The sequence below is a fragment of the Protopterus annectens genome, chromosome 9.part0 (assembly GCF_019279795.1).
Source record: "Protopterus annectens isolate FY-2018-M chromosome 9.part0, PAN1.0, whole genome shotgun sequence".
NCBI classification, from domain to species: Eukaryota; Metazoa; Chordata; order Ceratodontiformes; family Protopteridae; genus Protopterus; species Protopterus annectens.
The window spans coordinates 1,946,458,782-1,946,475,040 of record NC_056743.1 but is presented as its reverse complement, the minus strand read 5'-3'; the positions used below and the strand labels follow the sequence as shown (position 1 = coordinate 1,946,475,040).

The window sequence follows — 16,259 nt, the reverse complement described above, 5'->3', positions numbered from 1 at the left end:
TGCAGCAGCTCCTGTGTATGCTTGCTCAAAATGCCTAGCTGGTAACACTATACCTAAAAGGTGCCTACTTCCACATCCCTATCAGGGAATCGCGCAGAAAATTCCTGTACTTCAGAGCAGCCAGTCAGCACTTTCAGTTCCCTGCACTGCCCTTTGGCTTATCTACTGCTCCCAGAGTATTCACCAATGGTTGGCCCCAGCTATAGCTTTCTGTAGATAAATATACAGATTTGCACTTACCTGGATGACTGCCTCATTCAGGCAAACAGCAAACAAAAGGTGCTCCAGGACTGTCTGTCAGAAAACTCTAACTTGCCTGGGGTTCATCATCAACAAGAAAAAAATCAAAGCAAAACTCCTCCAGGAAAATTGTTTTCCTGGGAGCTGTTACAAAGCAATCCTTGTGGCCTTCCTATCCCCAGAAAAGCAGAGTTTCCTGCCTCTCTACTTCATCCAGCTGGCTTCCTGAAGTCACCTCACTGCAAGGAAGTTCAGCAAGCCCCTGAGGTGCATGGCATCTTGCATCCTCCTCATCCTTGTCGCCAGGCATCACATGAGAGATTCAGTGGTACTAAAAGAACTTTTGGTGTCAGCACTTTCAGTCCCTAGGGGCCGCACTCACATTGATCCCTTGCATTTATCTGGTGGGCAGAGGCTTGCGCCATGAATAAGGGTCTTCCCTTCATCCTCCGTCCTTCCGGCCAAACAGTCACCACCGACGCCTCAGACATAGGTTGGGGCGCTCACCTAGCAGACGGGTGTACCTAAGGCCTTTGGAATGCCCAGCAACTCTACTTGCATATCCACCAGAAAGAAATGATGGCAGTTCGAATATCTCTGGCTTTTCTTCCAACCCCATCTCAGACCAGGGGTCCTCCTTATAAAATGGACACCACAGTAATGTGGTATATCAACAAGTGGGGGGGGGGCACCCAGTCTTACCACTGTGCAGGTTAGCCATGAGTCTGTGGCTTACGGCCACCTCCATGGGGGCTGCACCTAATTGCCCAGTAGGAATCAACACACTGGCAGACCACTTAAGCAGAAACTTACTGGACCCCCACGAATGGCAGTTCCACATAAATCTTACTGCAAATCACCCAGGAGTGGGGGACCCCAGAGGTGGACCTCTTTGCCTCTCATCTCAACCAAAAGCTGCACAAGTTTTGCACCAGGGAGCATCACCTTCTAGCATGGAAGGTGGATGCCCTGACCTTCCCCTGGAGCTCCCTGTTTGTGTACGCCTACCCTCCTCTGCCCCTTCTTCCCAAGGTTCTGATCAAAATAAGAGGAGACTCCAAAGGCCATCCTCATCTCTCCGCATTGGCCCAGACAACATTGGTACCCCTTACTACACAGTCTGACCTTACAGCCCCCCAACCTGCTTCTCCTAAGTTCAGATTTCTCGACCCAGGAGAGGGGAAGGTATTGCACACCAGACCTGTTGCACACCAGACCTACAGAGATTCAAAAACTTTCAGCTTGGCTCATACAGTAAAAACTAAGTCACAGTTAAGCAAACTGGTCCTTGACATCATCGCAGAGGCCAGAAAGCCTAGCACAGGAAAATCTTATGCAGGAAAATGGAAAAGTTTCTGCTCCTGGAAGCAATCAAAAGAGGCCAGTACCTCCAAACCTTCCCTCCCCCTCATCCTGGATTACTTAGCAGAGCTGCTCAATAGTGGTCTCTCCTTCTCTATTGAAATCCGCACCATGGCCGTCTCAGTCCATTAAGATTCACACCCACCTGTCTTCTCATCTATTGGTTAAGCAATTCCTCAGAAGGGCTTCTAATATCAGGCCTCCCAGAAGACCACCTACTCCACCCTGGGACCTGAATTGTGTTAGAAACTAACCTTGCCTCCTTTGGAACCTGCCACTTCAACTGAATTGAAATACCTTTCCTGGAAGACTGCCTTTCTAGTAGCTATCATCTCTGCCAGAAGGGTCTCAGAACTTCAAGCTCTCATGGCTGTGGAGCCCTTCATAGTTTTCCATGCAGTCTCCCTGAGGACTATAATCCCTCCTTTTTGCCCAAGGTGGTATCTGATGTGACCCTTAACCCGGCCATACACCTTCCCACCACCTTTCCCAACCCTCAAAACAAGGGGAAAAGAATTCTACACTCAGACATGCAAAGACAACTCGTGCTTTCTGGACCTCATGAAGCCATTCAGAAAAATGTACCAGCTTCTTGTAATCTTTGCCCCAGGGACAGAGGGGATGCCCATAGCCAAACCATTTCCAAATTGATTTCACACTGAATCCATTTCTGCTACAGACTACATGAGAAACCCATCCTCAAGTCAATCCGTACCCACTCCACTAGGGCAACCTGCACTTCACTGCCTTCCTCAGAGGAATGCCTACCGTGGGTACATTGGAAGTGGTCACCTGGACTTCTGTCAATACCTTTACAAAGCATTACCACCCACCTCTCTTTTCGAAGTCTGGGGTGGGGTTTGCTTCTGCAGTTCTGCAGGGCCTCCTGACCCATAGCTAGGACTCTTTCCTTCCACCCTTCACCTGTGGGAGGATTCCCAAAGCTGAGGTAATAACTACAACAGTGAAACACTAAGAACATAGTACAGTTTACACTTACCGTAGATGTTGGAGTGTATTTATTGTTGCAGCCTTGGTTTCCTTCCCTCTATCCCCTTTTCTCATCTTCCCCTAGGGGGATACATGCTTCCCAGTGTGGCTCTTTGCCACCAGGACCACTTCTCTTTTCCCTTGTGCTTCTGATGGGTTAGGGCAAGAAAAAATGATGTAATGACGTCTGCTGCCTTGCTTTATAGTACTGATGACCTGACGTCCGATTTCAGGCGACAGCAGCCGGTGCACAAAAATATAGCCCTCGGCCGCCCCGAATACCAGAGTCAGTCACAGGAGGGATAACCCCACTGATGACCAACAGTGAATACATCCGCACATCTACATTTATGGTAAGTGTACACAACTGCACGTCTGAAATAGTTAACTTCATTTGGTCTTAAACCTGTGGGTTACGCATCCATATCTGATCTGAGCCGCAACTTTTACTAGCATCAGCTCCTTGTTTTAAACTCCTCCCCTTACCCATAATACACCTCCACTGCCTTCCATCCCCAGATCTCATTTGCTGCGAATCACTTTGCATAGTGATCTTGACCTACAACTTGTCAAGTGGGTAAAAACCTTGAGTATATTTTTTTCTCTAAAAATTGTTAGGCAGTGTTAGTATAGGTCCCTCTTTCTCTTCCCTCGCTTGGTGCATCGAGTTGTAGTGTTAAAATAGTTTCTATTGCTCTGTGGATTTTTGCCCCCCCCCCCCTCCCCGGTGTGTTGTGCGAGTATGGTGAGTGGGTGTGTGCGCCAGTTAGAAAGTAAACCCCCCCCCCCCAAGTTATCTTTCTACTGACAGTATATCTGAAAAACCTATTTTCAAGCGTTGCACTGTGTGGCCATAAGTTATCCCCTGCAGATAGCCACACTGTTTTATGTGCTTGGGCGTGGCCCATCTGAATGTGGACTGTAATATATGTGCGGGCTTCAATCCCCGCGCCATTAAAGATAGGAAGGCCAAGTTGGCCCTCAAAGGCCTTCTTCCCCCTTCAGAGTCCGTTTCCTCATCTCCGGCTTCAGCCGCAGCAGCTGCTGTGGCCGCCTCTCCTTCCCCTGGCTTTTCCTTCCTCCCAGGCTGGGACTAAACCTCCTGTATAGAAGCATGTGGAAGTGGAGTAGAAAATGGGTAGAGAGAGAGAGTCGAAGGAGAGGGAAAAGCAAAAGAGGTCTCCGGACCTCGCTTCATCTGTAAAAATGCTACGGATCTGTGACTCCCCATAGGCTCCCGGCTACGAGGAGAACCTCGGAGATCGAAGAGACGTTCAGCTTCTCGGGCCTTGGTGCCCTGACCCATCAGGTCGGAATCCGTGGCCTCTTTGAGGTCCACCCAGTCCTTGTCTGACATTGATCTGGATAAAATGGTTTATCCATACTCCGATCCAGTTGGGGGGTCTTGCCAGCCCCCTTCCCTCAGGAGGGGGGGGGGGGGGAGTCGCTTCCTTTACTCCAGCTTATATCTCCTCTGATCCAACCATCGAGTTGGGAGTTTTCGGATCAGTGGTTTGATCAGTGGTTTGCTTTGGTCAGGGTGTCAGCGCCGATGGTACCTGCTTTCTCGATGCCGACAGCTGCCTGGAGCATGTCGTATCTGACCAGCTCTGATCCGAGCCACTGTTGGAGCCGGAACTTGGGTTTCAGATCCGAGGGAATGGAGCCTTTTTCCTTGGCTCCAACTTTGGCCAAGTTCCCTCTTCTGAGCTCTATCCACATCGGGCCTGGCACTGATTCTCGCGTTGGACCCAGGGAGACTGGCCTCCTTGGTTTCTCAGGAGGTTCGCTCTCCAGCATTCGATGTGGTAGAAAGGGTGTTCTCCACTGAATCGAGACCCCTGACTGCTCCTTCAGGCTCCAGCCAGATCCCCTCTGCTCTGTCTACAGTCCCCGTCGTTTTACCAGAGGGACAGCTCATGCTCGAGCCCCAGACTGTTCCCCCTGAGGAACAAGTGGTTTGTGAGGTCCCCCCGGAGAGGTTCCTCACAAGCATACGTGCAAGAGGAGGCACTTGGACTCCCTAGAGTCCCTCACCGAGGACATGTACTTGGATGATTACGGTTCCCCTAGGTCACCTCCAGAGAATGTATCCTTTGGAGTCATCATGGAAATCCTATGCCGTTGGGGAGATTGGTCTGCCCCCAAACCTTCCGATGAGTCAATGTTCCTGGAGGCTTTCGGTACGGGCCCTTCTACTTCCTGGGTGTCCCCTCCTGTGGATCTGGTCACCTCGTGGGCATGGAAGGAAATGGACATCATGGAACCTATCCCAAAAAGATTTTAAGCTCCCCCTTCCCATAGACCAGCATGGAACAAGGGCTCCCCTGTAGACGCTATAGTGGTAGCAGCCACTAAGAAGGAACTTGCTCAGGAGGGTTCCTCAGTCCATCCCCCTGACCGAGAGTTGCAGATGATGGAAAGCCTAGGGAAGCAGGTTTACACTTGGGCTACCTTTTCTATTAGTGCACCCAACTACCTGGCCCATTTCACCAGACTTCAGCGCCACCTGGTAAAGGAGCTGGAGGAGTCTCCCTGCAAGTCCATGTTGCAGGAGGACAAGGCTTCGTTCTCCACGAGGATGGCCACTTTAAAAGCAGTCCCTAACACTTCCATGCAACTCCTTTCACGTGCTACAGGAGTGGCTAGGGCTGCTGGTTCTGACGTGTCCATGAAGCGTAACACTTGGCTCAGGTTGTCAATTTTCAGAACACTTCAAGGCGTCCTTTTCCAATGCCCCTTATGATGACTCTACGCTCTAAGATTGTCAGACATTAGTCCAGAGGGAGAAGGATGGGAAGAAACTGCTGTCGAGATCCGCTTCTCGAACCCTCAAAGGTCCTTTTCCCAGAATCAGAGAGGGCAAAAGATGTGGATGTTCATGTTTCACTGTTGTAGTCATTACATTTGGGTCATTTGCTTGCAGGTAGCCCTCAGCCGGCCTGATTAAAGTCTTGGGTCCTGTGTCTGTTGCTGTCTCTTCCATGGTCAGGTAGGAGTATAAAGCATGCAGCCGACGCCATTACATCAGTCTTTCTTGCCGTGCGGAGCCTGAAGCAGAAGCAGTTCGCAAGGGCCGGCCGGCTGACTCCTGAAATGTTCGTTTTCGAGTTTCAGAACAGAAGTCTTCAAAAAAAGCTATGTACCCTGTTGGGGATCCTTTTTCCTGCTCTAAACCGATGTCAGTAAAAGTTAACAATTGTATTACCTGTGGAAAATAAATACCTCAAAGGTTTTCATTCATAGTACATTCCTTGCTTAGGCCCAGACCACAACATTCCTCGCTGTCTTTTTTGTGCCTTATTCAATCCTCAAACTATTCTGTTAATTTTTGCATCAAACTATTTCAGAACTCTGTTTAATTATCTAGAAATGGCTTCGGTAAGCTGTCAGACTACTGACATTCCGAAAATAAGACAGAGGCTGCATAAGTCCAAACCTGCCGCTGACTCTTCTGTTAAGCTAGTCGCCAGTTTGCCGGTACTCAGTGAGGCACTTTCGCAGCCCCTGATACCTGCTACTTCAGATTCGCAGGCCTCTACTGAGACCCATTTGGAGTCTGGTATGCCGCGAGATGCTTCGACTATGGAACCTGCGGATGTGTCTACCTTGGATGGGTCCGGAGCTGCTGTGCAGGCACCGGCTTCTGAGGGTGTATTCAGGCCTACTGACGTACATATCAAACTAACGCCATCTTTTTCAAGGCCTAAAACTTGATCCATGCCTAGAAATCCAACGTTCAAACCGCATGGTCAGGCTCATATGCCTAAAAACAATGACTGAAGACCTTATTACTCTAGGGGGAGCCAGCCTTCTCCCTCTGAGACTGAGCTGATTTTCCTTCTGATTCTTCTGATCAGGATTCTGAAATTTTTCTTCTGATGACCTTGATTTGCCCTTTTCTGCCTATGAGGATTCTGATGCAGAGGACTCCATACCCTCTGCTTTCCCCTCCAAAAGATTTCTCTTTTTGTGAAACTGTGCACACTCTTAGGGAGCATTTCCTCTGGGAAAGCCAGGATTACTCTGAATCCAAAAAGAGGTTTAGGGAATTCTTACTCCTACGTCAAAAAGTCTTTTAGCTATCCCTCCTGCACTGGACATTGTAGGTGCCTTCTTGGAATCTAGCCTGGCCCCAGACACTTTACCTCCAGCTTCCAGGAAACCTGACTGGTATTAGAGTACCCGACTCTCACAAGTTCCTCTCTACGAATCTTACTGCAGACCCAGAGACCATTTCACAGCGACCCAAAGGCATTAAGGCTACTACTGCCAAAAACCCTACCCCCTCTGATAGAGATTCCAGGGCCCTGAACAGGTGGGGTAAGAAGGTATACACTTCTGCTACTTTGGCCATTAGGGCCTTAAACTGCCAGTTTCATATGCTTAAAGTAGCAGCATGTTGTTGGATTACTTAAGCAGAAAATGATATTGATTCCTGACTCTGCTGAAAATAAAGAATTACATGATTTAATGCATTCTGCTGAACAAGTTGGTAAACATACTTTGCAATGTGGTTTTGTCTCCTTAGAGGCATCTTGCAGAGCTGCTGTCACTGGGTCTGTTCTTAGAAGGCATGCTTGGCTTAAGGAGCAAAGTGTGCCAGATCATGTTAAAGCTGAATTACTGGATGCTCCCTTAAACCAAGGCAAAAGTACTTAAAAAGATGGAGGGAAAAGCTACATCTATGCAAACTGCTAAATATTTCCTGCAAGTACAGCCTCCCAGGTTTAGTAGGCATTGGCCTAAGAATTGGTCCTTTCCTGTCTCGTCCAGGCCTTCAGTCCGAACCCAGGAACAGCAGACCACCTAGGCTGCAGTCTCAAGGTACTCTCAGGCCTAAGCAGTGGGGGGCTCCCACTTCAATGCTGGAAGTAGTAAGACACCCCCTATGGTAAACTGTCTCAGTAACTTAACCTTAAACTTTCAAAGCCCTGCTCAACTGACTGCTCCTTTAGGGGGAAAAGATTACCCTGCATGCAAAAAACTGGGAACTCATTACCCAAGACAAATGGGTTTTAAATATAGTTTCCCAAGGATACAGATTCCACTTCCACACCTTACCCAACCCCAAATGGTTGGCCAGAGCTACCCTCAAATCAGTGGGCAGAGGCTCAACAGGAGGTTCTCTCTCTCCTAAGTATCAGGGCTGTTCACCCTGTCCCAACAGAAGAATGTGGATGAGGTTTTTACTCGAGACCTTTGCTGGTACCCAGAAAAGACAACTCCTGGGGTCCTAAACACCTTTTTGGTAATCCCAAAATTCAAAATGCTTCCTCTTCATCAGCTGCTTCCCATGTTAGGCAAAAACGCCTGGTTGGTGACAGACTTAAAGGAAGCTTACCTGCACATCCAACAAGGGAATCTTGCAGAAAATACCTACGCTTGAGCAGGCTACATGCACTATCAGTTCTCTACACTGCCCTTTGGCTTATTTACTGCACCCAGGGTATTCACAAAGTGCCTAGCTCCAGTCATTGCATTCTGCAGGCAAAGAAATATTAAAATATGCCCAAACCTGGATGATTGTCTAATTCGGGTAGGAAGCCAGGGCATACTATTAAACTATCTGGCATTTGTAATGAAACTGCTAACCTCACTGGGGTACACCATAAACGAAAAGAAATCTCACCTAATACCCTGCCAACAAATTGTATTCCTGGGAGCAAGCTTGAACACAACTTCCCAGATTGCCTACCTCATGCCAGAGAAATAAGTTTGACAGCCTACTTCAAACTACTGGCTGCAAAGACCCAGCTATCTGCAAGGAAAATACTGCAAGCCCTGGGGTTCATGGCCTCTTGCGTCTTACAAATTCCATATGCAAGACTGCATATGAGGAAACTACAATGGTATCTAAAAAGCCTATGGTGTCAACATTCTCAGGACCTGGAAACAGTGATTCCCATCATTCCTTGTATAAAGACAGTGTTCTTTTGGTGGGCAGTGGACTGGCATTCACTCTACCCCTGCCGGCCAAATCCTAACAGATGCATCAGACTATACATAGGGGACTCACTTGGCAGGGCAGTGCATTCAGGGCAAATGGAACCAGTCTCAAATGCACCTGCTTATCAATCAAAAAAATGTTAGCTGTACAGAATTCTGTGACAGCCTTCAAGGACCGTATTCTTCCAGGACAATTATTGGTAAAGACACAACACCACTGTTATGTGGTACATAAACAAGCAGGGGGAACCCACTCATATCCTCTCTGCAGACTAGCCATGGCTCTGTGGAACACAGCCCTGAGCTACCAAGTGCACCTACAAGCTCAATTCCTGCCAGGCAAGCTAAATTCACTGGCAGACCTAAGCAGAAATCTCGTGGATCCGCACGAGTGGAAACTGGAACCAAAGATATTCAACATGTTGAGAAACAAATGGGGAGCCCAGAAATAGACCTGTTTGCCTCCCCTCAGAACTACCAATTGGACAAATTCTGCACAAGGACTCCCCCCAGACAAGCTTGGAAAGTGGATGCCCTGTCCTCCTGGGAAAGCCTCTGTTTATGCCTTTCTCACTCTGCTTCTCTCGAAAGTTGTACTAAAGATCAAACAGGACAAACCAAGGACAGTACTCCTTTCACCAGACTGGCCATGCCAACACTGGTACCCACTGCTGGAACTATGGCACCTGCCTCAGACCCCTTCCCTGCTGTCCCAGCAGGAGGGCCAGATTCTGCACCCCCAGCTTCAAACTCTGAACCTTGCAGCCTGGCTAATTATCTGAGCTCTCCAATACCATTCCTCAATAAGCAAGTGCTGGATGTCATCCTGGAGGCAAGGAGGCCTAGTACTCGAAATTCCTATGCTGAAAAGTGGAAAAGATACTGTTCCTGGTGCCAAACTTGGGGGATGGGCACAGTGCCCAACTTACTGCATATTCTTCAACACTTAACCGAGTTGCTTCACAAGGGCCTTTCCTTTTTTCTATTAAAATTCATGCCTCAGCCATTTCAGCACATAATACGGAGCCTACCCTCTTCTCTCACCTCCTGCTGAAACAATTTGTCAGAGGGGCCAAAAATTAAGACCACCCAGGAGAGTCCCTACTCCAGCCTAGGACCTTAACGTATTGGAATAGCTCACTCTGCCTCCTTTTGAGGCAGCTGCAGAGTTGAAATTCCTTTCTTGGAAAACAGCCTTCCTTCTAGCCATCACTTCAGCAGAAGTGTCTGAATTACAGGTCCTCATGGCAGTGGAGCCCTTCATCATCTTCCATGCAGACAGGGTGTCCCTCAGGGCCAACCCTTTATGCCCAAGGTGGTATCCAGTGTTGCCCTCAATCAGTCCATTAATTTGCCAACCTTCTTTTCTAACCCACAGATCAAAGGAGAATGAATTCTGCAATCTTTGGACGTGCACAGACACCTTCGATTTTATTTAGACAGGACCAAGCCTCTCTGGAAAACGGAACAACTGCTAGTTGCCTTTGCTGCAGGGGCAGAGGGGAAGGCCATTTCAAAGTAAACCATTTCTAAGTGGATAGGCTATTGCATTCATTTTGCTTTAAGTGCCATGGGAAACCTTACCCCACAGGGGATAAGATCACATTCCACCAGGGCTGATATAATTCTACAGCCTTTCTCAGAAGTGTTCCTACCAGGGACATCCTAGAAGCTGCTACCTGGAGTTCTGTACATACCTTCACCAAGCATTACTGTACATACTTTCACCAACTGTTACCACTTGCCAATTATTTCAAAATCCAGAGGCTGGTTTTGCCATTGCAGTCCTGTAGGGCCTAATAGCTGGTCCTAATGCTCTCTAATTGCCTCCTCTTTTCCTTAGCTTTGGAATCTACCCAAAAGTAATGACTGCAACAGTGAGACACGAAGAACATGGTACAGTTGTGTACACTTACCATAAGTGTAGATGTTAGTGTATTCACAGTTGCAGTCCTGGTTACCCTCCCTCAAGCCCCCCTGACTTCTATTGGCTGTAGCTCTCCTTTACTGTGTTTAAGCTTTCTGGTGTGTTTGCTTTTTGCTAGAGGTGTAACCTTGTATGTAATTTCTTCCCATTATGGGGGCACCGGACATCTGGGGCAAGAAAAACTGATATAATAGCATCGGCTGCATGCTTTACACCCCTGACTACCTGACGTCATGGCAGAAGAGACCGCAACTGATGGCAGGACCCAAGACTTTGATAATCAGGCCGGCTGAGGGCTACCAGCAAGCAGCTAACCCAAATGTAATGACTGAAACAGTGAATACACTCTAACATGTACATTTATGGTAAGTGTACACAACTGTACTTTCCGAAAGTCACAGTATTCCCGGGACACTCTGGGCTCTTCCCCGGAGGCAGAGGGGGACAGGATGGACGCCGGCTCAGAGGCAGAGGGGGACAGGATGGACGCCGGCTCAGAGGCAGAGGGGGACAGGATGGACGCCGGCTCAGAGGCAGAGGGGGACAGGATGGACGCCGGCTCAGAGGCAGAGGGGGACAGGATGGACGCCGGCTCAGAGGCAGAGGGGACAGGATGGACGCCTTGGCTCAGAGGCAGAGGGGGGCAGGATGGACGCCGGCTCAGAGGCAGAGGGGGGCAGGATGGACGCCGGCTCAGAGGCAGAGGGGGGCAGGATGGACGCCGGCTCAGAGGCAGAGGGGGGCAGGATGGACGCCGGCTCAGAGGCAGAGGGGCAGGATGGACGCGGCTCAGAGGCAGAGGGGGCAGGAGGGACGCCGGCTCAGAGGCAGAGGGGGGCAGGATGGACGCCGGCTCAGAGGCAGAAGGGGGCAGGATGGACGCCGGCTCAGAGGCAGAGGGGGGCAGGATGGACGCCTGCTCAGAGGCAGAAGGGGGCAGGATGGACGCCGCTCAGAGGCAGAAGGGGGCAGGATGGGCCGGCTCAGAAGCAGAAGGGGGCAGGATGGGCCGGCTCAGAGGCAGAAGGGGGCAGGATGGGCCTTGGCTCAGAGGCAGAGGGGGGCAGGATGGACGCCGGCTCAGAGGTAGAAGGGGGGGCAGGATGGACGCCGGCTCAGAGGCAGAAGGGGGGGCAGGATGGACGCCGGCTCAGAGGCAGAAGGGGGGGCAGGATAATTTTGGGTCTCACCTTTTTCTGACAGACCTGGGCAGCAACCCTGAGGGGGTTGCCAGACTGCTTTACTCTGGAGGCAGTTGGGGGACTATTTTCCTTGCACCTAGCGGCATGACGGTCAATAACAGGGACCGCTGGGTGTGTCAGATCATATCCAGAGGATACTCCTATCCCCTTCGTGGGTTCCTCCAAATCTCCCAGACACCTCCCGGACGTACCACCCCACTCAAAGGGAGACGCAGCACGTGAATTTTCCAAGCTGCTAGAAAATCGAGCCATCGAAACAGTCCGCCCAGATCAGTCCGGATTGGGCTTCTACTCCAGGTTTTTTGGTGCCAAAGAAAATGGGAGACTTGAGGCCCATTCTGGATCTCTCTACCCTGAACCTGCCAGTTGCCAAAGAGAAGTTCCAGATGGTCACTTTAGTCCGTCTTGCCGTACCTGCAAGAGAGCGACTGGATGTGCTCGTTGGACCTCTAGGATGCTTACTGTTATGTAAAAATGCACAGAAGCTCCAGGAGGTTCATCCGCTTCCGGCTAGAAGTCAATCGTTACCAATTTCGAGCCCTACACTTTGGTCTCACCACAGCCCCCAGGGTGTTTAACAAAGTGGTGGTAGTGGCTCACCTGAGGCCTTAGGAGATTCTGGTTTATCCATACCTGGATGATTTGGCTCCTCACTGCTCCCATCAGGTGCTGCTACTCCCAAACCTGGGATTATTTCCTGACTCTTGCCCTGCGTTTGGGAATCATAATGAACGCATCCAAATCTCTCCTAGATCCTGTGCAGGTGATGGACTACATTGGTGCCAAAATAGATGCTCTTCAGTGCAAAATCTTCTTAACCTCGGATAGAGTTCAAAACCTGAGGATGCATGGCTGTCTTCTACCACTCATCTCCCAACGGCAGAATCTGTGTTGAGGGCCTTAGGCTCGATGGCGGCGACCATAACTCTTCTCCTCTGTGCCCATTTACATGAGAATTCTACAGTGGACTCTTGTACAATGGTCCTTGTTGGAACTGCCATTGACATATCCCATTCAACTCAGGCGAGTCTATTGGTCGTCCCTCATATGATGAATCTCTGGACATTTTGGAGGGATGATCCTTTGTTCCTGCCCTGGCCCAAGCCACAGTGACCACAGATGCCTTCCAACTTGAGTGGGAGAGCATTGTTCGGGCTGGACAGTCTAAGGCCTGTGGTCCCCCACAGAGACCAGCTTGCACATAAATGTCCTGGAGATGAGGGCGGTCCTAGAGTTGCAGGCCCTTCATGCCTTTCTTCCTTTGGGATCAATTGCTATTCAGTCAGACATGTCAGTGGTCTGGTATATCCAGTGGGGAGGGACCAGATCTTACCCCCTTTTGTCACGAGATCATGAGTGTGGGAATGGGCTATCTCCACCGGTCGCTTTCTCATCGCAACGCACATTCCGGGATGGTCCAACATCCTAGCAGACATGCTGTCAGACCATTCTGATGCCTTGAGTGGCCTCTGAATCTATCGGTAGTGGAACAAATCTTCAGTGAGTGTGGTCAACCTTGCTGCTATCTCTTCGCACATCCTTACAATGCCAAGTGCGGTAAGTTTTTTGCTCTGAACCCCCAGCTGGGGTAGTCCCCCAGAGCCTATCTAGTTCATGCTTGGCCTCCTGGTCTTCTGTATGCTTACCTGCCAGTACCTTTTATTCTGAGGTTTCTACAGAAAGCTCGTCGACTGGGGTGCAAAGTGATCTTCATTGCCCAATTCTGGCCTCACAAGGTATGGTTTCCCTTCCTTTGTTCTCATCTTCTGGCTCCGCCTTGGATCCTAGATCCCTTTCAGTTTCTAATTTCACACCCTTCTGGGGTGCCTCATCCGAATCTGGACAGTCTGAAGCTCACAGCTTGGCTGCTCCAGTTCCTGTGATTGCTAGGACTCCAGGACTATCCTCAGATATATTTTGGTGGCTGCTCATAAGACTTCGACCTGGAAGGTTTATCACAGCAAGTGGAAATGTTTTTCCTTTTGGGCCTCTCAAAGGAGTTTAGACCCTTTCACTGCTCTTATTTCCGATTTTCTTGATTTTCTAGCTGATATTTTTCAGCACTGAGCTTGTTCTTCTTTCAAGATTCAGTTGACTGCTATCTCTCATTTTCATGTGTACGAGAATTTTCTCTAGCCTCTTCCAAACTGTAAAGCCTTTATTAAAGGCACCTTTTTGTTACGTCCCCCGGTCAAAGATCCTTTTCCCCATGGGACCTTACTATGGTTCTTCAAGCTTTGGTCACTCTGCCTTTTGAGTCTGCCGCAACTGCAGGTCTGAAATTTTTATCTTGGAAAACAGCTTTTCTGGTGGTTATTACCTCTGCCAAAAGGGTTTCATAATTACAGGTCCTGTCCAAGGTTCCTTACATGATTTTTTTTCACAAAGATGGTTTCCCTTTGAACCAATCCATCCTTTCTTCCTAAGGAGGCATCACCAGTCAATATCAGACCAATTTGCCTGTTTTTTCTTATTTTACTAATAAGATGGAATGCAAACTCCACATGTTGGATGTTCATAGACAGTTATGATTCTATATATATATATATACAGGCCAAAAAATTTACGTAAATGTGATAAATTGTTTGTATCCTTCTATAAACCCCTTTTTGGGGTAACATCATCAAGGTCACTATTGCTAGATTCATTTCTTCATGCGTCCTGCAGGTCTGTAAGGCCAGAGGCATGTCTCCTCCAGGTCAGGTGAAAGCTTGTTCCAAACTGAATAAGAAATGGCAGCGCAATAGCAATCTAGCAGTATACCAAATACAATTAACGCAATAGCAATCCAGCGATATACCAATTACACTAGGTCCATGGCTACGTCTGTGGCTTTTTGGTCTAGTGTCTTTGGATGATATTTGTTCTGCAGCTACTTGGTCCTCATCTCGTACGTTTATTTTTCATTACAAATTGGATTTGACTTCCAGAAGGAGAGCATCCTTTGGTTCCGTGGTGCTCCGGAATATCCTTCCAGGAGGGCCTCCCAGGAGTTTAGTAGCTGGGGACTCTGTCCCATAGATTGAAGACCAAATGATGTCAACTACTTCAGATAAAAGTTATGTACTCAACATAACGTTCCATCTGACTAGTTGTACTTAATTTGTCTTCAACCATCCCTCCCTCCTTCCCCTGGACCTTGGCATATGATCAGCCTACGGGCTGCAGTATAGGTCACAAGAAAATTTTTCAAGTCTGGTGATCAGTATAAGGTTCAGCAAACTCTTTCTGGGAATGGAAGGCAGTGGAGGTGTGTTATAGGTAAGGGGGAGGAGTTTGGAGCTTGGAGCAGATGCTAGTAAAAGTTGCAGTCTCGGATCCGATATGGATCCATAACCCACAGGTTGAAGACAAATGAAGTACAACTACTCAGATGGAACGTTATGGTGAGTACATAACTTTTTTTTTTGTAGATTCAGTTTTGTTCACCTCCAAGAAATGTATGCTGGTTTTCTTAAGTTAACAGCTGTTTTGTGTGCATTCATTGCCCATACAAAAGTTGGGCAATATTTGCCAGTTTTTTCAGTTGCAGTTTGTGTGCAACTAAGTTGTTTACTTTTTTGTTTTTGAGGAATCCCATCAAGACCTGTTTCAGTGAATAGGTTGTACTTTTTGCTTAATTTTGAAAGCTGCTTGATGAACTGCAGACTAAAGATTAGTAATTTTCAGTGCAACTTTAAGAATATGGAGTGTAGTGGTTGCAATTTCCCTAATGCTTTGTTTTGTATTTTTTAGGAAAATGTTCTGCTGCTGCACTTGATGTTCTGGCAAATGTGTTTAGGGAAGACCTTTTGCCTCATCTCCTTCCACTTCTGAAAGGGCTTCTGTTCCATCAGGAGTGGGTAATTAAAGAATCTGGCATACTTGTCTTGGGAGCCATTGCAGAAGGTAAGTTAATTATCGCAGTTTAAGTTGCTGTAGCACCATGTGATGGGTGGATTTTTCTGTATTTAAGTTGTATTCACTGCTGTAGTGAATGTTTGAGCGTTTATTTTAGTGTAAAATAGGATTGCAATGGCATCTTGCTGTCCTGTATGTTGTATGGTGGGCATTTTTCTGTCTCTGCACTAGTTCTGTGTTCTTACAACATTTGCATCTTTAACTCTGGAAGTTCAGCTTAGTAGCTCTGAATGTACTGAACTCCATCCACTAAGTATTAATGTTGTGACTAAATTTATAATCAGTTTGGATGGGCACTCATCCTAATGTCAGCCAAAAGATGCTAATAACAGGAATTGTCCTTCCCAGGATGTTGGCAGAAGTTGCTGCTGCGGTTATGGTTAGCAGTCTTGGCACTAGGTGAAGTTTAGGGTTTGCTAGTTTTGAGCCCAACTCCTTACAACTGACCTTGCATGTACTGGTGTAAAGGTGAAACATATAAGGTGTCTTCAGTCTGATCTTGCCATCCAAGTTGAATCAGACATTCACAAGTCCATTGGACTAGGCTACAACTGATAGAAAAGTCGGATAAGCACCCCGTCTGAGAAATTTATGGATACTTTCCTTGACATTGATTCTTTTTTGTACTTTAGAGGTCTGGACCACTTCAGCTTTGGGGTTTGATATTTTTAAATGGGGTCTTGGGGATG

General features: G+C 48.2%; 1 protein-coding gene across 1 annotated transcript in view; it reads left to right on the top strand.

The window, feature by feature from the left end:
• The window catches only part of TNPO2 (transportin 2), a gene marked incomplete in the record, with an annotated part of 2,382,582 nt that overhangs the window by 641,635 nt on the left and 1,724,688 nt on the right, over positions 1-16,259 (top strand). Inside the window, 1 exon segment of the mRNA XM_044084755.1 lies at positions 15,406-15,558. Coding sequence (XP_043940690.1) covers positions 15,406-15,558 — 153 coding nt within the window.